Source organism: Schistocerca nitens, chromosome 1 (assembly GCF_023898315.1).
Source record: "Schistocerca nitens isolate TAMUIC-IGC-003100 chromosome 1, iqSchNite1.1, whole genome shotgun sequence".
In the NCBI taxonomy this organism is placed as follows: Eukaryota; Metazoa; Arthropoda; class Insecta; order Orthoptera; family Acrididae; genus Schistocerca; species Schistocerca nitens.
In genome coordinates, this window is record NC_064614.1 from 268,423,659 (window position 1) to 268,451,275 (window position 27,617).

Below are 27,617 nucleotides of genomic sequence, written 5' to 3' on the forward strand. Positions count from 1 at the left end.
CTTTCAGTTCGATGAGTCCTCTTCCATCGGTCTCATTGGCTCCAGCTTCTACAGTGCTGACGAGTAGACTGAACAAGGACACGTCACATGATGTCCTCAGGGAGTCCCGCTGTCACACGGTAGGCTGAGAGTCGCAGGGCCCCCTGCGAAGCAGCTTCGCGTCTGAAACACACACAGGCAGGTTTCAATTTCTAGAGCACTCCAGGTAGCTACTACTGTGGTGGATGTTGTTGTTGTTGTGGTCTTCAGTCCTGAGACTGGTTTGATGCAGCTCTCCATGCTAATCTATCCTGCGCAAGCTCCTTCATCTCCCAGTACCTACTGCAACCTACATCCTTCTGAATCTGCTTAGTGTATTCATCTCTTGGTCTCCCTCTACGATTTTTACCCTCCACGCTGCCCTCCAATGGTAAATTTTTGATCCCTTGATGCCTCAGGACATGTCCTACCAACCGATCCCTTCTCCCCAATCCTATTCAATACCTCCTCATTAGTTACGTGATCTACCCACCTAATCTTTAACATTCTTCTGTAGCACCACATTTCGAAAGCTTCTATTCTCTTCTTGTGCAAACTATTTATTGTCCATGTTTCACTTCCATACATGGCTACACTCCATACAAATACTTTCAGAAACGACTTCCTGACACTTAAATCTATACTGTGGTTGATGCAGTAGTATATTTCACTTTCACACTTGTGATTGTACGGGAAATTAATCGCTATTTTTTCTTTTTGACAGTATATATAGAGAATGAAATAGTTTTATGCAAAATTGGGGATAAATTCCATCTTATGCATCACACCGGTTGATTTCATCTGTTTTATCCACACGTGTTTCTGAATTTTCTGTTATCTTCAGAGGGTTTTACTTTTTATTCTTTCTCATATGACACTATCATTTATCACCTTTGATATTTTTATATCTGCCATGCATTCTAAAGCTTGTCATGATTTCCGATGCTGTAGACTTGCTTCCCTTGTTTCAGACATGTTAGAACACTTGCTTCTTCCGTTGTTGCTATTTATAACTTTTGCACACGCATTTCCTACATTTTATCGTAAAAATAGAAACCTTGATAAGCTGTAGAATCTATTATAAACATAAAAATACTAACGTAAATAACTGATAATATCATGTGAGGAAGAATAATAAGTAAAACGCACTAAAGATAGCACATTAAGTGCCGCAACATGTTTGGGTAAAGTGAAAGTAATCAAACGTTGTCTTGTATAAGACGTAATTTCTCTGCAATTTTTCTTAGCAAGCATGGAAAGTAAGAACACCTGCCACAGCTGAAAGAGTATTAAACTTTTATGTAATTTAATATTTCATTTAGCACTATTAAAAATTTGTATTTTTGTAATATTACAATTACATTTTGTAAATGAATGTTTAAAAGTTGGGAACTATTTGGTGTTAAGCTAGGACAATTATTCTCTGTAGGCGCAGTATGAAGTGCACATTATTCTGTGACTGCAGGAAAGCTTTCGGAACTTCTGGTATGTTACTACAAACATCTTTTAATATTTTTATATGTACCGTTGAAACCATAAGTCCTTTACAGCCTGTCATAAAAATAGGACTCGAGGCGAAACAAAGGGAGAAAATGACACGGACATGATACACGAGCAGCATTTATTAAAAGAATGGCGTTTTTCGTTACCACGGAATCACTTCCTCCTCCAAATTCCAAAATCGTGTTAAAAAAAGTAAAATCAGAGCACTTAACAAAAAATCTGTGAGTTAATTTTCCCTTCGTGCTGTTCGAGAGTGGAGCGGTAGAGAAATAGTCTGAAAGCGTTGACTGGACCCTCTGCCGAATACTTACGCGTGAACTGCAGAGTAATCATGTAGAGGTAGATGTAGTAGTGTAACCGTAAACGTGACAAAATTAGCTTAAATAGTATGAATGACACAATAAAATTTCTAAATGCATAATCGCCTATTGTGTGGCTCTTTCTATTTTTTTTTTTTTTAATGTACTCGTAAGTGACATACGTAGCTACGAATGAATGAACTGATTACGTACCTGATGCCCATCACGAAAGTAGGTGGAAGCGTATAGACAACATCACCACACTAAACAGCCGCAGTTATATCCTTCGTTTACATTTTAACTTTCGAAAATGAGTAGGTTTTTAGGACAAACTTTGTATCTTCTCACGATCAGACAAATGTTCATAACAATTAGTGTGGGCTACGTCAAAATTATATACAGGCAGTGTGTATGAGAAGACCGTCATTGGGTAAAAGCATTGATTGCAGTACTTTCACAACATTCTCTTGTTTCTGATTCATCAAAACATGGAAATGTTCATTAACTCAAAACTTCGATGTACTAGATTTTTAACAACTTAGATTAACGTAGAAAAAGTACTTTCTGTCACCCGTAATATGTTTATTTTTTCCGCAAAATTTCATGTAATTTAATACTTTCTTGCATAATTTGCCTTGCCGCCTCATTTGCCGTATCAGCTTTTAGTGAACTGAACTGTCGTTTGATTAGCTTGAGAATCTATGTCCATTGCAATGAGCTTTGCCATCGGCTTGGTATACTACCGACAAAGCATATGAATTAAAATTTCTCGTTGATTGACGTCGCAGAATAACTGGCGTTATCTTCATGGTGGATATCATTCCTTCCATGGAGGCTGGTATGCCATTATTTTTTAATCCCTTCCAAATATTTCTGGATAATTGTAACATTTAATTTTCCCCCGCCATGCACTGCGGCTAGCGGAGTTTATGTGTGAGTGTAGATGTATATGGACAGCGTCTCACAAAAAAAAAATAAGGCTAACGAGAAATTTGTGATCAAAAATTACATTATTGTTGCAAACATGACGGGAAAACTAATGGACAGCACTTCCACAGAACCACTTTACTTCGTTTACACCTCTGGAAAATAATTAGTAGTGCTACAATTCCATCAGAATGTGTTGTTACGTTCGCTATCCAAAAAATCCTCCCAGTGTGGTGATGTCCCAATTTACGATGGCCTTCAGAATCTCGAAAAATTGTCCGTCTTAATGCTTAATTTTAGTATCAGCAATGAAGTAAGAAACGTGCGGGCTTTTCAAATACATTAAAATGAAATGGTATCAGTGGTGGTGGCCCTCAACTACGCACCCACAGACTCAGAGTTCAAATATTGAAAATTCTGGCTGGTTTCGTTGTCTAGGGGCTGGGATACGTAGTTGCCGCATTACAAGCCAAATACTGCTGAGTCTACGGTATACAATATGAATATACACATGAATCGAATGGTCGAAGGTTGCTATCACTCGGCAATTGCGAATGTAACGTAGAAATTTATAAATGAAAGATTGCAATTAAATAAAATCTGCAGGTACTATCTTAACGACTTTAAATGATGAGTACGATAGTAGAAGTACTTTTGAGAATGTGGTATATTTCTGCAAAACACTTATTGGTGTCGATGGTCCACCAATTAAATAAAATCTAAGTTGAATAACAGGGAAACAATAGATTCCTACTGCACGTAATTAGTTATGAACAACAACATAGCCTGCGAGATATTCACTTCTAAACGCACACTATGTCTTCACTGTAGAAGCCACGGAAATCTCACAAGTGCACTAGTCGGCACTACGAAGTATTTCTATCTGCCGCAACCACGCGCAAACCGCGCCACACTCTCCAAAGTCTCTGCCGCGACTGTGCGTCTGTCGCGCCGTCGCGTCCAGCACTCCCCGTGTCCTGTGCCATACTGCCCCCCGCGCTGCTCTCTTCAGAACTTTCCTCCATTCACCTCGGTAGTCGCCTCCCTTAGTAACGAGCGCATTGTCTCCAAGCCAATGCACACTCACAAACATTTTGAAACACATTCGAAATACTGGATTTACATTTAAATAACTTGAAATTAAATAAATATTCCTATGGCTCAACCATAAACACGCTCTAACATACATTATTAAATACGTATACAAAATAAATAAACATATATCAGAGGAGTGAACAAAAGGTAGGCCAGTAGCCTAATGTCTCTGTGCTTTCTAAAACACAGTAAATATTTGACCAAATTTCTTCATGAAGAGTACATATCGGATATAAACAAAGACATAAACGAATAAATATATTTATAAGCATGCTGCTACCGTTTTTTCGTGTAACATGGAGTAGTAATCGGCCACTTTGACCTCCAATAACGCATGTACTATTGAAGTTACATGCCTGTAATTCATACCAATTTAGGTTTACACTAATAGCTTTCAAAAGACATGTCGATCGACGAAATCGGACGAATCGTTTAGATTTTGGAAATTCGTTGCTGTGTGCTGCTTGTATAATCTACTGTCGGATATTAAACTTTAAACTAATAAAGATATTGAAAATCTGATTACACCATCAAAATCGTAGGGCAAATAATAGTAGTACACATGTTTATTTTTGAGGTATCACGATTCATCTGGCTACTATTAATTTCTATACGAACTGTGAAAAAAGACACAGAGTCAGCATGGAATTCCCAGCCACGCGCTCGGGCTGGACCCTTTTTGCTTCGGCCAATGTCGGGAACCACGTGGTGGGCCTGCGGAGCGGCCTGCGCCCGCCGAGCGGCCTGTGCAGCCACGCCAACTCCGAACTTGGGATATTTTCAGGGTGCCACAATTCGCCCGTTACCTCACAAACGTTAAGCTAGGTGTGTTCTTACTGCTAATCACTGCTTTCCATATTCGTGACATGTATGGATTGTTGTGCCTTCCAAGAATCTGATCATAAAAGCAAAGGCTGCGACAAAATTATATTAAAAAGGGAAACTGTGGAATGATTCTTCAGAACAGCTTTGCGAGCTCGAGCCGTGGCATGTAAGTTCAACATACTAGGTCTAATTATCAGACTTGGTACAATGAAGGAAAAGTATTATTTATAAACACTTAAATCAAGTTCATTAGTCACTCCTTAACAACTATAAACAATAGTATAAGGTGATCGGCTTCAAACAGTATTCTCAAATGTCCCTGAAATGTCGCACATAAAGAGGCTCGGATAAAACATTACTAAGAACTATTGATTGAAAAAGATGAAAAACAGGAAAAAATTGCAACCTCAGAGAGAGAAACGGGCCATCTTGTGTTTCAAGGAGATGACACCACACCAGAGGCACTGAAACAGATGAACAACAAGAAAGTTGCAGGGCTGGTGATCTTAACATAGAACTCCTTCAAAATGGATGATTAATGTCGCCACTAAGGCTCTTACACCTCTTAAATGGATGCTGGAGAACGAGGGTGACAGCTGAATCGTGGAAGACAGCTGAGGTGACACCGCGCTACGAAGAAGGAGGACGAAATATGTGTGAGAACCATACAGGAACAACCCTACTAAGTGCTTTTTACAAACTTTACCCAAGAATTATCCGTAGCAGAGTGAGAAAGATAGTTGGCGCCCTCCTAATGGAAGGACAGAATCGTTTTACAAAGGGAGAATCTTGTAGTGACAATGTTGCTATTGCACGTCAGCCAATCGAAAAACGAGGCGAATACAACCTAGAGACTTACATTGTATTCATATGGAAAGGCATTCGAAGTGTAAACAGGAGCTGGAACATTATGAGAAAATGATGGTATCCTACACATTTAATACAAGTAGCAAAGAGTTTTATCAGTACACAGAAACTGCAATAAATGCTGGGGAACAGAAGACAGGACCAATAGAGATCAGAGGAGTGCGACAAGGCTGTAGCCTTTCACCTTCCATATTCAATATAGACACACGTGACACTGTTTCGTAGTAAACAAGATGTCAGATTAATACCACGACACATAAATACTGTGCTCTTTGTCGATGACTAAATAATTATTCAAAAAAAGAGGACATGACCTCCACCTAAATCAAATTGGTAAGTACTGTAACGTAAAAATTTTAAGTAAAAATAACTGAAGAAATGGCCTCCAAAGGAAATTTTCAGTATGCTCCAAAACAGCACAAAGTAACCCATCAATAAAACAGGTGTTATTTTTTCAGCTGTTAGGCTACGTTATTAGCTATGAATATGAAAACGCCACTCATTAATTAGTTTCAAACGATATGTGGCACAAAACACAGAACACTGTGTGATAAGACAAGGGAGGATACAAAGCTAGAATTTTACGAATACAAAGCAATGACTAATACAGTTCTAATATGTGGGTGCAAATCATTTACATTAACTAAGATAGACAATAAAAGAATGCAATCGAATAAAAAGAAGATTTTAAGGGAAGTTGAAGAATGTAATCTCAGGGATCAATTAATACTGAACAAGATTATAGGAGACGAACTTAAAGTATGCCGCATAAATGCAAAAACAGAATAAGGGTGCATAGAATGGAAACAGTATATCAACAGAATGATAGAAGATGTATTAGTTAAACAAGGTGACAAATTATAAACCAATACAAAATTTAGATGTGAAATGACTGAGGAAGAGATGGCTGCGGTGAAGACAGAATAGGCTGTAAGCACACTCCATGAAGGGAGAGGAAGAAGAAGAAGAAGAAGAAGAAGAAAAATGGAATGAAATAATGGAAAAATAGAGGAAAACTAACACCAGAACAACACTCTGGATATAAATCACTAATATGGACTACGAACGTATGTTAATGAATGCCAGTTCATGATCACGCAATATTTCCTTATATTTAAAACACCTTAGCACAAATTTCCAAATTTCTGAAGGAAAGGTATATGTCTCCAAGGCACTCTACATTCACCAAAAAAATCTTCCTTTCCTCCCCAGTAATGACATTCACGTGCCTCATGACTGTCATATTTTTGCGGTCTTTCAAATATTTCCTAATTTTTCAGTTTAGTCGTTAATTTTCTTTCATTTACAGGAGCATAGAGACTTTTGATGTGGTTGTTACTTGCGCATTACTTAGTTCCACTTAGCAGCTCACCCTTTTATCCACTGTCATATTCATAACACACTATTTTCTATAGATAGCAGATTATGTTTCCTCTCTCTCTTCCACATCTTACCTCGCTCTAGATTTTTTTCAGTTTCCTCGCAGCAGTCCATAGGTTGACTCTTATGACGTTCAGATTTGAGTCTACAGTCGTGGATTACGCTTTGGGGCACTCAACATATTTTATCTTTTGGTGCGATCGGCGAAAGTTCTATCTTATGGACAGTTTACATGGACAGTTTTTAGATGTATCACAGCACAAGTGTGTAATTCCTAATCAGATAACTTTTTGAGATTCTAAACACAAGGTTAGGAAGTAAAATTAAATATGCACATCGTAACTCCTTTGCTATATGAACATGACATTGTAATTTCAAGGCTGTTTCCAGTATAAGATGTGTTAGGAATTTTTTACGTGTTTCAAGACTTATTTGAACATGTGTAACAGTTTTAAAATAAAAGACTTTCGCTTGGAGTTTCAAAATAGAAGTCCTACTGAACTACCAAAGAAGGAGCGGGTAGATATATGTGAAACGTATTGATCGGTCAGTTAGATATTATCATCCTCAGCAACAGCGGAAAAAGCTTTCAACAAAAGTGCTTTGCTGGTAATGAGTGTCGAAATAGAAAATATAAAGAAGTTTTAGAAATTCAATCAATGGAGCAATATCATTGTATGGAAGTGAAATCTAGACGAATTATAGGGGCAGAACAAGATCTGAATACATTAAACTGATTTTGTAAAGTAATGACTGTCATTAGTATCCAGTAAAGATGGAGGACATCATATCTGTCGACCAATAGAATCGTATTGAAAAACGCTGAAGACACATGAAACATTTTACTTTGTTAACTACTTCAAAGGAAAATGACGTCAGTGGTATCTCCATCGACTAACCTTAGAATCAATATTTTACTTTCAGTACTTCAGGATAGTTAAGTAATCTTACTTCTAATTAGTTGAGCTGCGTTATTCAAAGTTTGGACCGACGTAAGAAACGTGGACACATCCATGCCCCGTCTCTGCGAGAATCAAATAAAAACTGCACATTATCGGGAGACAATTGATATGTTGAAGAACATCAGTAACACTATCTTTGGCAGTCAAAACTGTATACTGAAACGACTTTTCATAATGGCTTCCTAGGTACTTAACAGATTTCCGTTCCGTCTTTGACTAGTCGTTTGGTAGTCAGACTAAGCAATATGTGAACTTGTAATATTGGTAATTTTCGCCTCACAAACATTAGTACACGCTCAGTAGTAAACGCTTGATGGCCTGTAGCTATCAAACAATTGTAATGTAAAAGAAATGAACCGTCGCATAGCAGCGACAGAATCTATTATTCTTTATCTTTGCTGCTCCTGTGCGGCGGTTGTAAATCTCTGTGTACACGTATCGATTAATGATATAAAGAGAATTATGCTGTTTCAAGATAAACGAGGCCTTGAGCGCTTCACCTTTTACTGTTTCTATTCCATGAGAGGCGGACGCGGACTTGCTGCCTTCAGCAATTTGTGTTTTATAATTTGTGGAAAGTATTCTGTAAATGTGCTAATTGTCTTCTTAATCAGAGAACATATCTGTTTATGTAATTAATTACGAGCAGGGACCATCAAGAGGACATTAATCTCAAGTATTTCCTGTCGTGTACAAAGCTTTTGTTAATACGCACCAGCTACTTTAACAGTAATATAAGAAGGTACGTTGCATTAAAAAACGTGTGTTATATATGAAGTGAGCTTATTCAGACAAATTATCCTTAATTGTCTCCATCTCCTCATTTCTTGAATATTAATCATTTTGTATCAGTTTATCTCCAGAACTTACGATCATGCTGATGGACCGAACGCAGCATTGAGGCAGGAGGAACATAATCGTTTTCCTATCATTTCCGAATCAATCCGTTTTAATTGTGTAGTATTGTGTAGTAATGTTTTGTCCGCCCCCGGTAGCTGACGGGCGCCGGCACGGTAGCTCAGCGTGTTCGGCCAGAGGGCCGGTTGGCCTCAGTAATAAAAAACTGAGTGGAAGGATCAACAAACGAACTTGAATGGATGTCATGTGACGTCCGCAACGGCCAAACACAACGATCAACAACAACAACAACAAAAAAATGGTCAGCGTGACGGATTGTCAATCCTCTGTGCCCGGGTTCGATTCCCGGCTGAATCGGGGAATTTTCTCCGCCCAGGAACTGAGTGTTGTGCTGTCCTCATCAAAGTCCTATCATCCTCATCGACTGCAGGTCGCCGAAGTGGCGTCAAATTGAAAGACCGGCACACGGTGAATGGTCTGCCCGACGAGGGGCTCTAGCCATACGATTAAAAAATAAAAGTATTGTTTTTCTTTTAAAGTCAGTAAATCTTTTGGTCCCTTAGTGTCGATGTGGGTATGACTGCATCGCGGTCATGAAAAAGCGCGGAAATGATAATGTTGCTTCCTAACAATCTCAAATAAATTAATCTGCTGCTCTATGTCCAAGGAATGTCAGGTATTTAAAAAATATTTATCAGGTGAAATAATCATTACAGTGACTTGTTACGATAAGACAATGCAATCAATCTCATTATATCTTCAACACTATATTTTTTGTAACACTGCAAGCTACACTTCAGAGGACGCTGCGGGATCACATTGTCACGGAATTCATTGGAAGGTCAATGACTTTCAGTTCTTTTTCTTACTGTGAACCATTTCATTCCTCAGGTGTCTCATCTTAGTTCATTACATGTCAGCTGCCCTTTGCAACTTACTTAACTTAGTTTCCTCTTAGCTATCCTGCGAAATATGTTCGCTGGATGACCATTGCTTACTCTTAGTTTGTAAACAGTATTACCACTTTTAATTAACCAAGACACAGGGCCTCAAAACCGTAACTGAATTATTGTTGCATGTGTTCGAATGTTATTGGAAAATAGTCCCATGACGTTTCCTTCGGTTAATTACGAGTAATAACAACAGGCATTGAAATAAATGGTTGTAGCTCAGTCATAATTTGCATTAAGGAATACCTTTTTTAATTTCCTGATGGTGACTAGTTTCGGACACCTAAGTCCATTTTCAAACCATCCGTGTAGTGTGACAAAACAGGCGAAATCCTATGTATAAAAATTGCCCCGGTACTATGGTCGATTCAACAACTGCAAATGGATCGCGTAGGACAGACATTGCATTGGATGTATTTCTTATGTGATCTGCTTACTGTTGTTGAACCGACCACAGTGCCGATCTGATTGTCTCTTCCGGGGCAGTTTTTGTACATAGGCCTGTATTGTCACACGATACGGATGGTTTTAAAATGGACATAGATGTGCGAAACTAATCACCATCAAGAAATGAAAAAGGTTCTTCTAAATGCAGCTTATGACGGAACCAACACCATTTACTTCAATCATAAAACAATTTGCGGCCCTATTTTTTACCTGGAGCATGCTGGAAGTTCGTAAACATGAATTGTGCTGAAAGGATCACGATGATTTCTCCTTCAATTGTTGAAAAACCGTTTCCTGGGATGCTCTACACTTGTCCATATATTCAAATTCTTGAACAACCGCTATCAGTGCTGTCTTACCGGCCTTCACTTGGCTCACTTATCAGTCTTCATTCGGCTGACTCAAATTTTCAAATGTGTGTAAATTCCTAAGAGACCAAACTGTTAAGGTCATCGATCCCTAGGCTTACACACTACTTAAACTAACTTAATGCTAAGAACACACACACCCATGCCCGAGGGAGGACTCGAACCTCCGGCGGGAGGGGCCTTCGGCCGACTCAGCGGTCGCTGTTGAGGATTTTGTTGTCATTTTCTTGAGATGCGATCAGTACATTGTCTCCTCCTACGCATATCTCACGAAAAGATCATGAAGGTAAAATTAGGATTCAGGGTCAATTGGAGGCTTACTGACAGTCGTTCTCTTCTCGGATCAATCGCAACGGGACCTGGAAAGGGGGAAAGTGACGGTAGTACACAAGTACTCTCTGCTGCTCACCATAATGTGGCTTCTGGAACATAAGTGCACATCTGTACGACACATAGAAAGGAACCACACTGTTTGTGATTCATTGGAGATGCATCTTACTATTAGATGCAGATCGGTAGGTGGACAAGAAGGTGGGCCATGTGGGGGTGAGGGTTTTATGTGCATGATGTTAATCTTGTGCCAGGATCGATATAGGAGTTTTAGTGTGGATGCTCTGAGGATTGAGTTTTAGGAGTTTGGAGATGAGAGTACGAGAAAACGATGAGAGTACGAGTAATCCACAAAGAGGATGGGACTATTAGGGACAGTAGATGGTAATAAGAATACAATTTTGCACATATTGCAGGATTAGGTTTCTTGAACTAGATGAGGAATATGTGTGTATTTGGGTTCAGGGTGTGTAAGATGTTGAGTGTGGCAGCCACACATGTTCAGTAACGAGTGAAGATATCATAGGACATTGCTGCTCAAGTTTGAAGAATGACTCGGACTTCCACAGGTGTTCCAGGAATTTTGAGAAATAAGGGACATATTTACCTGTAAAGGGAGCATGTGACTGGAGGTAATCATAAGCTGACGGCGGGACTGGGAGCATAACGTTCAAGGATTAGCGAGGAGCGATAGATTTTGGAATGAGCGGAATTGCATGCCATAACAGTAAAGCTACAAATAGGTTATGTAACAGTTTCGTTGTTATGAGGTATACTGATGGATGACAGTCACATTTTTGTCATGTCACCAGTTAAGCCGCGTTTACTCAATACTACCTGTCTACCATCGCCCTTGGAAGAGACTAAGTCATGGTTCCCATTGAGGGGCGATACGATATGCGACGCAATAAGCAGTATGACTCATGATACAACGCAGAAGAAACCTGCTTTGCTGGAGCACGTAGAAACATAACTGAAGCGACTTAATTGATTCAGACTGTGACGACAGCGCTACAACAGCGATACGGTTCTCTGTCGCACCCCCCGCCGCAACACAGGGTGCTGGTTGCTCCACGCAACTGTATCATACGATACATGGGGAGGGAAACTTAAAGCCCTCTGATGTGCCTCAAAAATAATGGTTTTATGTAGACGAAGTAAAGCCGCATCTGTCTTGGTAGTTAGTTTATCAGTAAAACTTTCAGTTTTAGTGTGCAAATTAAAGATCACTGTTATGGAATTCGTACATGTTTCCCACGGTGCACTCTCTCTCATACGATTTTGAGGAAACTGTTGTGTAAAATTAAAAAAAAATTAAAAAATAGATTTTCTTAGCTTATTATAATCTGATATCACAGCTTGATAATAAACTGGTTTTCGTTTCAGTACTGCCGATTATTAGAGTGATAAACCGTGCCTAAATTTTTGGGAACACTTTTGAAGGTGCTGAGGGAGGTAGAATGAGGCAGGTAGTGCTCTACTTTTCAGTCAATCTTTTAAGTATAGAGCTACTGGCGTTTTTATTCTCCGATGGGAGCATTTTTCCGCTGGTTTCCTTATTTCCCCTGCTGCAGCAGTGCATTTAACTCATGTAAGAGACATGTATTAGTCAGAAAAATTTTGGTAGTTTAATTATGTGGAATTGAAATAACGCAAAACCAATTTTACACCTCACACCGGATTTTACTATCAAAATAATTTGCATGTGCTTCAGTACTACAATATAGGGTTCCAAGATGATAACGGAGATACTTTGGAGCAAATTTCTCCGTGGTAGTTCACTTTATAAGTTACGTTTTCGCCGCACATCGGATTTTACGTGAGTATTTTACGTATACAAATAGAGTAACTTTCAACCTCTGTGTCTGGGAAACGGATGAAGATATCAAGAAAATTTACAAGGTTGTTCTGTTCGAGATCGGGGTCTTAGGAGTATATGGTAAAAATGTCAGCCATTTTTTGTGCATAGCCATCTTGGAATCCTCGGCAGTGTTTTGGTCAGTTGGTGACTGCGAAAATATAGCAAAAACCCTTTTGGGGGGTTTTCCGGGGAAAAGCCCATGAACTAATGATGCCTCCGTAAGTCCCATCAGGCTCGCCGAACACCACATCAAAAATAACCAACCGATTTGCTCTAGCGTAATAATCGTGCTTTGACCCTGTACTGGAAGGTAGTGACACTAAGACGATCCGTCTGTTGGGTACACCAATGGATTCCTAGCCCAAGGGCTATCCAGAATACTTGACGCTACCTTTTTATCAACATTAGAACACGAGGTGTCAGCATGCCGTCCCATGCATACCGATATTCAATTTGAAAATGGAGGATTGCGTGAGGGTAAAAACTGTAGAGCAAGTTCCAGTGGAATACGTTGCAGTGGTTATTGAGGGATTAAGAGGTTCAAAATGGTTCAAATGGCTCTGAGCACGATGGGACTTAACATCGGAGGTCATCAGTCCCCTAGAACTTAGAACTACTTAAACCTAACTAACATAAGGACATCACACACATCTATGCCCGAGGCAGGATTCGAACCTGCGACCGTAGCTGCCTAGAACCGCTCGGCCACGACGACCGGCAATGAAGAGGCTCACAGTGTATAGACTAGCGTGGAATGCTGCATCAAACCAGTCTTCGGCCCGAGTATCGCAACAAAAAATGAGTTCTCGATGTTAATGACTGAGTTCATGCCAAGGCAGTAAAGAAAACGTGACTCTCTCATTACAGTTGTATATAAGATTTGATGTTTCAGCTCTCTTAGTGAATGGTGTACGCGCGTGAGCGATAACACACCTGACCCCACGAGGAGGCATTGGATGGCGCAGCTCAGGGCTTCAGCGTTGTGGTGTGTGTTGCCCTCGCTGTCACACACTGGGTCGGACACTGGCGGCGCGCTGCAGGTGCACGTGGCCGCGCCAGCACCATCTGTTGGAGAGCCAAAGAGTCAGCAGAGTCAGGAGATGGCCGGCAGATAGCAGGGCACACTTAGTATGTATTCTATAGCTAAAGCTGCAAGAGTTTGTGTGTCCCATGGATATCCAACTTCAGTGCTTAAAAGCTTTCAGCCTACGGTATCATTTAGCCTGTAACCGTCATTTATTTCCCTAGTACCTTTACGCCATTTTTATTTGTTGCAAAAATTACATACATTTTGTGTTTTGTAACATTACCATTTATTTAGCTATTATATTGGTCTTTTCGATATGGGTGTGTTTGCCTTCCTGGGATTCCTTGTAATCTCAACAGTGAAACCCAGATTAACACACTGTCCAAGATATTTAATTAAGGAAAACTAATCGAATGATACTGCCTGAAAATCTCCATTTGGCTTAATGTTGAGTTATATTTGCCAACTGAAAATCATTTCCAGTCGTCACTGAGCATCTTATTCTCCTATGTCACTACGAATCCACCGACATCTGAAATCGCTATTTTACCTCCATAAAATTTCCCCCCTCACTTCAAACAAAACTTTCGACACCTGCATTATTACCAATGGCTTGATTACTGCTACTCTTCACTATTTCAACATACACAACAGTTCGTTGAAAACCCTCGTTCCACTCCTGCACGTAACAGGTCCAAACCAAAATCTATGGCTTACAGTGCCGTTGTATCATTAATGTCTTTGGTTGCCACTCTGATACAATTAGAAGCCGACCTCTTCTACATCACTCCCTCATAAGGTATCATTCAATCAGTATCCATACAGGTAGCCACTCAGCCTTATTTCAAAATATTCTGATCATTGGTGTCTCTCTGCTGCCTTTCTATACAATCCCTGATGCAACAACTACTTATATTCTTGTCTTAATGATCTTGTTGATTTTCCCCCGTGCCTGAGCACACATTAAACCCTACTTAAGGGAATATTCCACAAGCAAAAGTCTGAAATCTACTAAATCTGAACTAAAGCGCACATATTAGGCAACTCAAGTTCAGAAAGACTACCTGGTGTAACGCTGGTTTCAGCTTTGCACAGTAGTATCGAATCCTGCATAACAACCACACCAGCCATATTTTTCCTGATAAATTAAAGCCGACTTATTTGATTCCTGTCCATAAGAAAGGCGTTCAATCAAATCCATTTCATATTTTTTATCAGTATACTACCATCGTTACTCCACCTATTGCTGTCAACTCCTAATACTTAAAAATCACATAAACTTAGCCTGGAAACCTCATGTATCTAAGAGGAAATTCACTACAGACTAGCGACAAAAGACCCTGATTCGACACAATCTCACTTTAGTCCACAGAGCCCCATAACGTACCCATTAGGACAGTGGGGCGAATTTTTGCGTTAATGGGCTATGGCAGCAGACGATCGACGCGAGTGCCTTTGATAAAAGCACGACATAGCCTGCAGTGCCTCTCCTGGCCACGTAACCATATCGGTTGGACCCTAGACATGGCCTGGTCAGATGAGTCGTGATTTCAGTTGGTAACACCTAATGGTAGGGTTCGAGTGTGGCGCAGACCCCATGAAGCCATGGACCTAAGTTGTCAACAAGGCACTGTACATGCTGGGAAGGAGGAGAGGGGCTCCATAATTGTGTAGGCTGTTTTTCCATGGGATGGACTGGATCATTGGCTGGAAATGGTTACGTTCAGCTACTTGAAGACCATTTTCAGTCGGATTTTGCCACCTGGATCGCCCGGGTGGCCAAATCGAACATTTATGCGGTGTAATCGAGAGGTCAGTTCGTGCACAAAATCTTGCACCGACAACACTTTCGCTTTATGGACGTCTATAGATGCAGCATTGATCAGTATTTCTACAGGCGACTTCCAACGGTTTGTTGAGTACATGCCGTCTCGAGCTGCTGCACTACACTGGGCAAAAGGAGGTCCGACCCGACACTAGGAAGTATCCCTTGACTTTTGTCACGTCAGTGTACGTATCGTGCCGTTTCTCACACAGCCAGCAACTCGCGATTCCAGGTGCGCACATCCCGAGAGGTCCCTCCTTTTTCACAGACTGCACACTTCGTAACAACTAAGTTCCCTCACTCTCGTAGACTAAAACGCTTTGAATCTAAATTTACTTCTCTTGCCAAACGTAGGACTTGGTTTCAGATAGAGGCAATTGACATACACATAGGTTATTAATATTTGTCTGGGACAATGGAAAATTTTTTCCCTGAAATAATTTGAAAATATTTTCAATCCTCCGCTGGCAAGGTTTTTAGGAGGTTACTCTTGATTACGAGAAAAATGCCGGAACTAGAAATCTCCTTCTGTAAATTCCTAGCTAAAAACTCCTTTGCCCCATTTCCATCTTGCCGGGATTTCGCGGAAAAGAATAAGTTTCAAACCAGCTCGCCCTGCCCTCATGAAGAGGGAACGAACGATGTGAAGGACACAGAAGTACTCGAACCATTTCAGGGCCACAATCCCCATCCAGCACTCACTCAATCTTCTCTTCCTTATCCTCTACCCTTTACAGCAGCGGAGCTATCCGTACCACTGCTGTGTAGATAGAGAACAACAGAGTAAAATTTGTACGATAGAAGGTAAACCCACACACAAAAGTCGAAAATATACTGTGCTCTGAGGAATAGTTTCATTTATATAAGAATAATGAAGAAAAGTTTAAAAGGGTACAGAATGTGGCCAAGTACAATTGAAGGCGGTGAGGACTTTCCGGCTGGTTTTATACTCGTACATATATTGTAAACGAGACATCTAATATATAAAAAAACTAGACAAGTCCGAGTAGGAATGGAGCTCTGAAAATTTCGCAAAAACTTCGTTATGTATATTGATAGTTCATCTGCACGTTTTGGTGAGTGAGCTTGCGAGTATCAAAATACGTGACAGAAATGGCTGATATGTTTTGATTGCATTGACTTATAATAGACCGTAGACCTAACTATTTGACATAAATTTCAACTTGATACCTCCACCCGACTTCACGCACAGCCGGACTGAGGCATATAGGCAGTCATTTTTCCCTCGTTCTGTTTGGGAGTGGAACAGGGAGAGAAGATGCTAGTTGTGGTACGAGGTACCCTCCGCCACGCACCGTATGGTGGATTGCGGAGTATGTATGTAGATGTAGATGTAGGACTGACGGACGGACAACAAAGTGACAATGATTCCGTTTTTACCGAGTGAGGTGCGGTACTCTAAAAATGAATATTTGTTTATTTGTTCGTCTTCTAAGCGTCCTGTACAGTTCAGCCGATTATGATGAAATTTCTGTGAGTTGTGGGCGCGCCCACGAACGTTTCTCAATATCAATAGATAAGGATCGATCAAAGAGTTTCCGTTTGAGGGCGTTTCTGCAGCGTAACGAGTCAGGTGGCGTAGTGGTTAGCAGGGTGGACTGACATTCGGGAAGACGACGGTTCAAAACCCGCATCCAGCCATCCTGATTCACGTTTTCCGTGATTTCACCAAATCGTTTCAGGCAAATGCCCGGATGGTTCCTTTGAAAGGGCACAGCCGACTTCCTTCCGTAATTCGATCGGACCGGTGGATTCGCTGTTTCATCTCCTCCCACCAAATATACCAACCAACCATCTGCAGAATATAAGCAACGTAGAGTGGCTCCGTTGCGGGTATACAGGAGTCAGAAACAGTCTGAAAAGCTTTTAAGGGTGTTGCGAGGTAGGTTATGCCGAGAAATAACTGTTAAGAAAAAAATTAGATACGTTGCGCCGTTTACGAGTTAAGTAACATTGAATTTAGCCAATTGGACCCAACGTGCTTGTTATTCTTTTCTTGCCTGCCAAAGGACAAACACTGGTAGATGTATATGCGCGTTTGACACCATGTCTGTCGAAAAACACCGTTATGGAATGTTGCACCAAGTTTAAAATGATTCAAATGGCTCTGACCACTATGGGACATAACATCTGAGGTCATCAGTCCCCTAGAACTTAGAATTACTTAAACCTGAGGTCATCAGTCTCCCAGAACTTAGAACTACTTAAACCTAACCAACCTAAGGACATCACACACATTCATGCCCGAGGCAGGATTCGAACCTGCGACCGTAGCAGCAGCGCGGTTCCGGACTGAAGCGCCTACAAGCGCTCGTGCACAGCGGCCAGCTTGCGCCAAGGGATGCTGTTCCTACATGATAACGCACGTCCCTGTATCGAAAATGCCGTAACGCAGATGTTACGCAAAATCAAGTACGAGACGCTCGGGCACCCGCCCTATAGTCCTGATCTCTCCCCATGCGATTATCACGCCTTCGGTCCCTTAGAAAAGGCCTTGAAGGGTCGACGATTCCTGTGGGACGAGGATGAGCAGCAGGCGGTTACGGACTTCTTCACGGCAGCAGAACACGGCGTTTCACCAAACGGATATCTTCGACATGGTGCATCGGTGGTGTGATTCTCTCAATGCTCACGGCGATTTTGCCTGTTTGGCATACCGATTCTGAGTTGTACGGCCGCAGAACGGAAACTATTCGATCGCCCCTTATACGAGGGTAATCCCAAAAGTAAGGTCTCTATTTGTTTATACGAGGGCTATCCATAAAGTACATTACGTTTTGGAATTAAAAATAAATAAAGTATTGGAATTTTTTTTTATTATATACAGATGAAAGCCACACTTAAATACTACTTTTCTACATAGTTGCCATTTAAATTAAGGCACTTATCGTAGCGATGGACGAGCTTGGAAATTCCTTCGTCGTAAAATTCGGCCGCCTGCGCCTTCAACCACGTGGTTACCTCTTCTTGAAGCTGTGCGTTGTCATCAAAACGCTGCATAGCCAACCACTTCTTCATTGCTGGGGATAAGTGGAAGTCACTCGGTGCCAGGTCGGGACTGTACGGCGGATGAGGAAACAACTCCCACTTAAAAGATTCGAGAACTTCACGAGTGGCATTTGCCGTTTGGGCCCGGGCGTTGTCGTGGATCAGCAAGATCTTTGAGCCCAACTTTCCCCTGCGCTTGTTTTGTATTGCTCTTCTGAAGTTGTGCAGAGTTTGGCAATACCTTTGAGAGTTTATTGTAGTGCCTCTTTCCAGGAAATCCACAAAAATCACAAGCCGGCCGAAGTGGCCGTGCGGTTAAAGGCGCTGCAGTCTGGAACCGCAAGACCGCTACGGTCGCGGGTTCGAATCCTGCCTCGGGCATGGATGTGTGTGATGTCCTTAGGTTAGTTAGTTCTAAGTTCTAGGGGACTTATGACCTCAGAAGTTGAGTCCCATAGTGCTCAGAGCCAGCCAACAAAAATCACACCTTTTCTGTCCCAAAAGACAGTCGCCATCACCTTCCTTGCCGACATTGTCTGCATGCATTTCTTGGGTTTTTGGGGGTAATTTGTGGGCCCCCACTGCATTGACTGCAATTTTGTCTCGCAGTTCACATGCTTAACCCATGTTTCGTCACCAGTAACGATGCGATCGAGTAATGAGTCGCCATCTTTCTCGTAAGCGTCCAAAAACTTGAACGCTGCAGCCATTCGCTGATTTCTGTGAATCTCTGTCAAGATTTTTGGTATCCATCTTGCACAAAACTTGTGGTAACCAAGCTTTTCGGTAATGATTTCGTGCAACAAACTTCGTGAAATTTGTGGAAAACTCATAGAGAGTTCCGTTATTGTGAAATTACGGTTTTCACGGACCGCGGCATCGACTTTTTCGACAAGTTCGGCAGTCACTATGCGGGGTCTTCCACTTCGTTCTTTGTCGTGAACGTTAGTTCGACCATTTTTAAATTTTATGACCCACTGACGCACTCCACCTTCAGTGATTATGTTGTCCCCATACACTTCACAAAGCTGCCGATAGATTTCTATCAGTGTACAGTTTTTTGCATTCAGAAGCCTTATTACAGCACGCACTTCACACTTCGCGGCATTTTCAATTAACGCTGACATTTCAAACTGTCACAGTATCTCAACGGAGTACAGCACGAATCTCCCACTAACACGGCAGGATGACGACTGAGCGGCGGAATGCCATGACACCAAGATGCCCTAACGGACACAAACGAAAACGTAATGTACTTTGTGGATAACCGTCGTTTAGCTATTTTTCGACATAATCACTATTTCTGTCGATGCATTTTTGTAGACGCCGTGGCAGTTTTTGTATTCCCGTATCATACCAACTCGCCGCCATGCTTCTTTCACCTCGTCGTCGGAGCTGAATCGCTTCCCGGCCAAATGTTCTTTTAACCTAGGGAACAGGTGACAGCCACTGGGCGCCAAATCAGAACTACAGGGTGGGTGGGTGATTATGTTCCTCTGGTACTGTTGCAGGAGAGCAACGGTTTGCCGAGCGATGTGTGGGCGAGCGTTGTCATGGAGAATGTGTACGCTCTTGCTCAACATTCCTCTTCTCCTGTCCTGAATTGCCCGTTTGATTTTTTTCAGAGTCTCACAGTAACTGTCAGCGTTAACTGTGGTCCCAGTGGGCGTAAAGTCGACCAAAAATACCCCTTTCCGATCCCAAAAAACGGTTGTCATAACTTTATCGGCAGACTGTGTTTGTTTGAATTTCCGCGGCTTTGGCGAAGAAGGATGCAGCCACTGGCGTGATCGTTGCTTGGTCTCAGGTGTAAAGTGGTATGCCCAGGTTTCGTCACCTGTGACAACTGAATCCAGAAAGTTGTCCTGTTCGGCTGCAAGGTGGTGAAGAAATGCGTGGGAAGCATCAACTCGTTGCCGCATGTGGCCCTCAGTCAGCATGCGTGGAACCCATCTTGGGCAACCTTACGGTAGTTCAATGTTTCCGTTAAAATTCTGTGAGCGGTACTTCGGGAAATCTCAGGAACCAACGTGCAGAGATGATCCGGGGTGATCCGCCAATCTTCACGCATGCTTTGCTCAACCTTCAACACTGTCTCCTCAGAAATTGACGGTCTCCCGCTCCTTTGTTCGTCGTGAATTTCGGTCCGACCAGCTCACTCACCGTACACTTCCGTCAATTGGCGATGGATTTCAATCAGCGCAGAGCCCTTTGCATTCAAAAACCGAATAACTGCAAGCAACTCACACTTGGCGGTAACATCCAACGGGAGCTCCATTCTCAACGGCTGCCAAGCCAGCCAGGACTGAGCGCCTCAGCGCGGCGTGCGCATGTTTACACACAGCGCGTGAAGCACTCTTCATAACAGTGTGACCAACTGCCACACAAGCAGAGTCCTGTACTTACAAAAAAACAGGAGACCTTACTTTTGGGATTACCCTCGTAATTATAAAAAAATATTGTATGTATGTGTGTATCACACCTCCTCCTAAACCAGTAGACTGGTTTCAATCAAACTTGGTAAACATTTTGAAAGAAGCACCGTGGGGATAAGAACCAAATGCCTCCTTAATGCTGGAGGTGGGGGTGGGGCGATCTGGGGTAACATAGAAGCGTTATGTAGGAATCTCTTTATTTGTATAACATTACTGTGTGAAAGATATTCCCGTACTATTCCTAGACGTGGCGGTGAGAAGACGTGACATATACAGCTGTTCGATAGCGACTGATGTTAGTATCGAATCCATAGTTTTCCTGGTCTCTAGTCTCATTGATGACAGCTCCGATGGCGTTTCTGGCCTAGGGCACCGTAGTAGGCGGGGGTGAAAGGTAGTCCACATTCCTTAATTTCCGGAAAGCATTTATCATGGTGCCCCACTGCAGACCGCTGACAGAAGTCCGAGCATATAGATGACGTTCCCTGATATGTGAGTGGCTCGAAGACTTCGTGCGAAATAGAACCCGGTACGTTGTTCAAAAATGGCTCTGGGCACTATGGGACTTAACATCTGAGGTCATCAGTCTCCCAGAACTTAGAACTACTTAAACCTAACTAACCTAAGGACATCACACACATCCATGCCCGAGGCAGAATTCTAACCTGCGACCGTAGCGGTAGCGCGGTTCCAGACTGAAGCGCCTAGAATCGCTCGGCCATAAAGGCCGGCCGGTACGTTGTCCTCGACAGCTAGTGTTCATCAGAGACAAAGGTATCGTCAGTAATGCCCCAGCGAAGTGTGACAGGAACGCTCTTAATCTCTGTACACACAAATTATTTGACGGATAGTGTGATCAGCAGTCTCCGAGTTTGCCGAAGATACTACGGTGTACTGGAGTGTTTCATCGTTGACTGCAGGAGAATACAAGACGGATGTTTTCTAGTTGGTGTGATTAACAGCAGCTTTCCCTAATTTACAAAAGTGTAAGTTAATGCAGATGAATAGGAAAAACAATTCTGTAACGTTGGGATACAGCATTAGTACCGTGTTGCTTGACACAGTCATGTCGATTAAATATCTAGGTTTAACGTTGCAAAGCGATATGAAATGGAACTAGCATGTACAGAAGGTAGTACAGAAGGTGAATGGTTGACTTCGGTTTACTGGGAGACTTTTAGGGAAGTGTAGCTCAACTATCAAGGAGACCGGTTATCGAACAGCAGGGCGACTCGTTCTTGAGCATTGCTCCAGTGGTTGGGATCCCCAAAAGGTTCGATTAGGAAGAAACAGCAAAATATTCAGAGGCGGGCTACTGGATTTGTTACGGGTAAATTCGATCAGCAAGCTAGTGTTGTGGACACGCTTCCTGGACTGAAATGGGAATCCGTGGAGGGAAGACGACATTCTATTTACAAGGCGCTGATGACAATATTTAGCCAACAGGCTCTTGAAGCTGGCTACAGAAAGATTCAACTGTCACTGACATTTTGCGTAATGACCTCGAAGATAAGGTAAGAGAAATTAGGGTTCATACGGAGGCATATAGGCAATCGTTTTTCTCTCGCTCCATTTGCGAGTGGAAGAGGAAAGAAAAATTATTAGTTGTGGTACAAAGTACACTCCGCCACGCACCATGCGATGGCTTGCGGAGTATGTATTTAGATGTAAATGGATGAAATGACTTATCAGCATTTCTATGTAACGCCTAAGGCACTTTCTACAAAACTTGGGACACATATCATTTGATACTGGGAAAAACATTACTGTTACTGTAAGACATCCGTAGTATCCCTGTGGCTGAAGGTGTAACGAAACGGGTGAAATGGAAACAGTAACTGAGGGACGCCTAGAGCTATACCTTCCACATTTGGTAAACCGCTGATTCATTATTTGTGTTACAGGCTGTGAAAGTAACATATACCGTGTACTGCCCGCATGGAGGGGAATCGGGATGAGAAGGGCTGATATGTAAAAAATGTTCCAAAACGACCTGTTGGTATTTCGTTTTCTGTGTTTAGCTGACTTGAAATAGTTGTTTTGTCAGCGTGCTTTGGGGACTCAAGATAATGCCACACGGATGCATACATCTCTGAAGTGGCTTTGTGTAAACCAGCGAAGATTGTCTTGACTGATGTTCACTCAACTAGAAGAATGGATTCGGTCTTGATATTCCTCCGTTGCTACCATGAAGAAATGGAGGAATTTCTGAATGGAATCTTGACTGGGGACGAGGCAGTAAGTGGACTCTGAAACTAATGCACAGTCATTCCGCTAACAAGTCCAAAAAACGATGATTACAGTTGTTTGGTAACGTAAAGGAATTTTGACAAGAGATTTCATGAGATTAAAGCCTGAGAATATCACAGGTTTACTATCTTCCTGTCAGGAAACTCCGAAAGTCAATCCAAAGCAAATTGCGCGGGAGATTACCGAAGGAATAATTTTCCTTAACGACAGTGAGCGACCTCTTGGTCTGAATTAACGAAGGAAAAATTCAGACTTCTCAGACTTTCTAGCAGTAACATTTTTCAATGTCCTCCCTATTATACACTAAATAAAGGCCTATGAAACTTCTAACAATCATTCATACATATTATTTTATAAATTATTTCTCAAGTCAACATCCCTTTTTCTCAACACGTACTAATCGCATAAAGATGAATGAGGCAGCGATAGAAAATTTTTTTACCGACTTCTGACATTGCATGCCGATTGCACGCTAAAACTTATTATTTGTGGAAAATTATAACATAAAAAGAGTCTTTTATCTATCATAGACAAACGCAGTTCGCAGCTTCCCTCTGTCGGTGGCAGTCAGTATTACGAGAGGCCGACAGCTCTTGCCATCTCGCGTCAGTTCCGTACACTACGTGGAGCCGAACGAGTGTGTATCTCCGCCTCTCCTTTTCATATTATCGTATTAAAGGTACCATTTTCTTTGTTTTAAGGTACTTGCTGACTGGATAATTTGTATCCGGCGGGGTCATAAGTAATAACTGTGTCCGCTGCAGTAGTCTATTACCTCACCCCGTCGTACAAGTTAACTTTTCTAAACGAATGTACTTTCCGAAATGACAAACACACATTGAGGTGACAAATTTATGGGACGCCTTTTAAAACCGAGTCGGACGTTCTATTGCGCGGCATAGTGCAGCAACTCGACGTGGCATGGACTCCACAAGCCTCTACAGCCTCCCATAATTGCGAAAGTATTGAAGGTGCGGGATTATGTGCACGAACTGACCTCTTGATTATGTCCCATAAATGTTCGATGGGTGACTAAAAGTTCTTCTAACCAGTCGCGAACAATTGTGGACTGGTGATATGCCGCATTTTCGTCCATAAAAATTCATTTCTGGTTTGGAAACATGAAGTCCATGAAAGGCTGCAACTGGTCTCCCAGTAGCTGAACATAACCATTTGCAATCATTGATCGATTCAGTTGGACCAGAGGAACCAGTCCATTCAATGTAAACACAGCCCTCACCATTATGGAACCACCACCAGCTTGCACAGAGTCTTGCTGACAAGTTGGGTCCATTGCTTCGTGGCGTCTACAACACACTGGAACCCTACTATCAGCTCTTACTAACTGAAATCGGGACTCATCTGACCAGTTCACGCTTTTCCAGCCATCTAGGGTCTGGTGAGTCGTCTGTTGCCATAGCCCATTAATGCCAAACTTCGCCGCACAGTCCTAACTTATACATTCGCCATACGTCCCACATTGTTTTTCACGTTTATTTTAACGCCGCGTTGCTTGCTTGTTAGCATTGACAACTCTAAGCAAACGTCGCTACTTTCGGTCGTTAAGTGAAGGCCCTCGGCCACTGCGTTGACTGTAGTGAGAGGTAATGCCAGAAATTTGGTACGCTCGGTATACTCTTGACACTCTCGATCTCGGAATATTGAATTACCTAATGATTTTCGAAATGGAAATACCCATGCGTCTAGCTGTAACTACGAATCTGCATTCAAAGTTTGTTAATTCCTGTCGTGCGGTCATAAGCACGTCGGAATCCTTTTCACGTGAATCATCTGAGTACAAATGACTGCTCCGCCAATCCATTTCCTTTTTATACTTTGAGTGCTTAGCTGTGTGGTAACGTGCTTGCCTCCCCTGCACTGGGCTTGGCTACGATTCCCGGCTGGGTTGGAGATTTTTCTCCGCTCGAGGACTTGGTGTTGTGTTGTCCTCATCATCATTTCATCCTCATCATCGGTCTCAAGTCGCCCAATGTGGTGCCGACTAAAATAAGACTTGCACCTAGGCCGCCGAACCCGAGTGGGACCTCCTGGCCAACAATGCCATACGATCATTTCATTTCACTTGGTTTATTTGTCATTGTCGCTTTGAATGGCGATTTACCTATTGCTACTACTTACTTCACGTCGTCCAATTCATTTTTAACGCGTTTGCTTTTCATTCCCACAACTACCCTCATATCAATCGCTACACTTATTGCAAATACTGATATTACGATTTACAACTACAGGAGTGCGATATTTGCGCATGGGTCCCCTATTTACAATTAATGCTCAGCTGACTGACACCGGGAAAACTGTTGTAATAGCACAGATAAACCTACCACCACCTACTTACAAGAAGACAGTTGCTGTTAAAACTGCATTTGCGATCACTATAAACAAGCCGCAGGATTCTATTTACCGTATCCCGTCCTTACTCACAGACAATTGTGTATAGCCTTCCCAATGGTAACTAAATGAAGTAATATTTTTGTATCCGTTTAACAAAATGAAAAACAAAAAGTAGACGAAGATTACATTCTTATGTCAAATATCGTTTACACCCAGCTATTGTAATGCTCTGTAAAGAATTTTGTTCAAATTATGTACATAAACATGTATATACTATGATGTATCATAAATTTATGATCATTATTTCACGTAGTTCGGCTCATTTTTAAAGGTGTTTTCATTCCCACTACTAGCATCATCCCAACGACAACATTTACTCCAAATACTGTCGCAGTAATATTTTTGTATCCGTTTAACAAAATGAAAAACAAAAAGTAGACGAAGATTACATTCTTATGTCAAATATCGTTTACACCCAGTTACTGTAATGCTCTGTAAAGAATTTTGTTCAAAATTATGTACATAGAAATGTATATACTATGATGTATCATAAATTTATGATCATTATTTCACGTAGTTCGGCTCATTTTTAAAGGTGTTTTCATTCCCACAACTAGCATCATCCCAACGACAACATTTACTCCAAATACTGTCGTTATTTACAACTACAAAAGTGCGAAAATTTCGCACGGGTTTCCCCGTTCTGCTGTAATGAGAAATTTAAATTATCAATGAAGAAATAGAGCGAAAAGGTACACAACAAGAGACGTGACGTGTAACTTACCATTAGTCGCACCTGCCACTGGTGTATACGAACTCGCTGTGATGAAGGCTGGGATGGGCTGTTCTGTTGCCGTTGTGTTAGAGACGCCGGCAGTGCCAGTTGTGAGTGTTCCGTTTGCCGCTGATATGATTGTCACAGCGACGGTCGTCGGCGTGATGGCTGTGGGCGTAATGGGTGTCACCGTGGTGGCCGTCGGTGTAATGAGTGATGGTGTCGTGACTCTCATCATGGTGTCCGTCATCATGGCAGCTGCAGCCGCGGTGTTCGTCACCGTGGTGTCTGCCACTGCGGTAACCGAAAGTGTAGGGACCGATGCTGTCGTACCTATTTCTGTGGTCCCTGTTTCGATGAAGATCGTCTGTGTGATGGCCATAGGTGTGGTATCAGTCACCGTGGTACCTGTGGCTGTGGTATCCACTGTTACGACATCAGCCACCCTTGTACTTGTCGTCATAGTACCTGTCATGGAGGTATCCATTCTCCTGGTACCCGTCGTCGAGGTACCTGCAGTCGTGGTACCCATCGTCATGTTATCTGCAGTTGTGGTATCCTTTGTCATGGTACCAGTGCCGGTGGTAGCTGAAATTGTGGTATTCGTACTCGTGATATCCGTCTTCGTGGTATCTGTCGCCAGGATACCCGTTGTTGTGATACTCCTTGTCACGGTACCAGCAGTCGTAGTGCCTGTTCTCGTGCTGTCCGTCACCGTGGCACGCATTGTTGTAGTGCCCGTCATCTTGGTACCAGTCGTCGTAGTACCCGTCGTTGTGGTACCCACTGCTGTGGCAGGCGTTTCCGCTGAGACTCCCTCTCTGGAGACCACCAGTGTGGACTGCGTTGGCGCAGTGGCTGTCACTGTCGTGCTACTAGGTATCGCATCTGTCGGCATGGTAGGGGTGGCCGTGGTGCCAGACAACGTAGCGTGCGTCGGCGTGCTGGCTGTCAGTATGTTGTCAGGTTGCATTGTATTTCTTAGTGTATTGAGTATCGTTAAGGTATCATTCGACTGGGTTACCGTTAGTGTCGATGTTGTTGCTGTTGCATCTTTCTCCTTTTTATGCTTCAGTGATTGGAATGCTTTCCTGATCGCTGCGAGGATCCCTCCATCCACAGTTGTGGTCACCAAGACTGTAAGAAGAGCAAGTTAATTTAGTCATTTACAGCCACCAGAAAATCAGACATTGTCACTAAACATTTCGGATACCTTCTGCATTTTCCGACATTGAAGAAGTATTATCATCAATT

At 42.2% G+C, this 27,617-nt stretch overlaps 1 protein-coding gene across 1 annotated transcript; it reads right to left on the reverse strand.

The window, feature by feature from the left end:
- LOC126235440 (mucin-5AC-like) lies at positions 1 to 27,450 on the reverse strand. The gene is made up of 3 exons (XM_049944166.1): positions 26,373 to 27,450; positions 13,624 to 13,755; positions 1 to 162 (listed from the first exon to the last, which is right to left on the reverse strand). Exons 1-3 carry the CDS (start codon positions 27,334 to 27,336, stop codon positions 113 to 115), a joined length of 1,146 nt encoding a protein of 381 aa, XP_049800123.1. The 5' UTR covers positions 27,337 to 27,450; the 3' UTR covers positions 1 to 112.
- Between the last annotated feature and the right edge of the window lie 167 nt (positions 27,451 to 27,617).

Coding starts and splice junctions, on each gene's coding strand:
- LOC126235440 (XM_049944166.1), bottom strand. CDS start 27,336: ATGCAACCTGACAACATACTGACAGCCAGCACGCCGACGCACGCTACG. Junction 13,756..26,372: donor AGTGGCAGGTGCGACTAATG/GTAAGTTACACG, acceptor GCTCTCCAACAG/ATGGTGCTGGCGCGGCCACG. Junction 163..13,623: donor ATGCCTCCTCGTGGGGTCAG/GTGTGTTATCGC, acceptor TGTGTGTTTCAG/ACGCGAAGCTGCTTCGCAGG.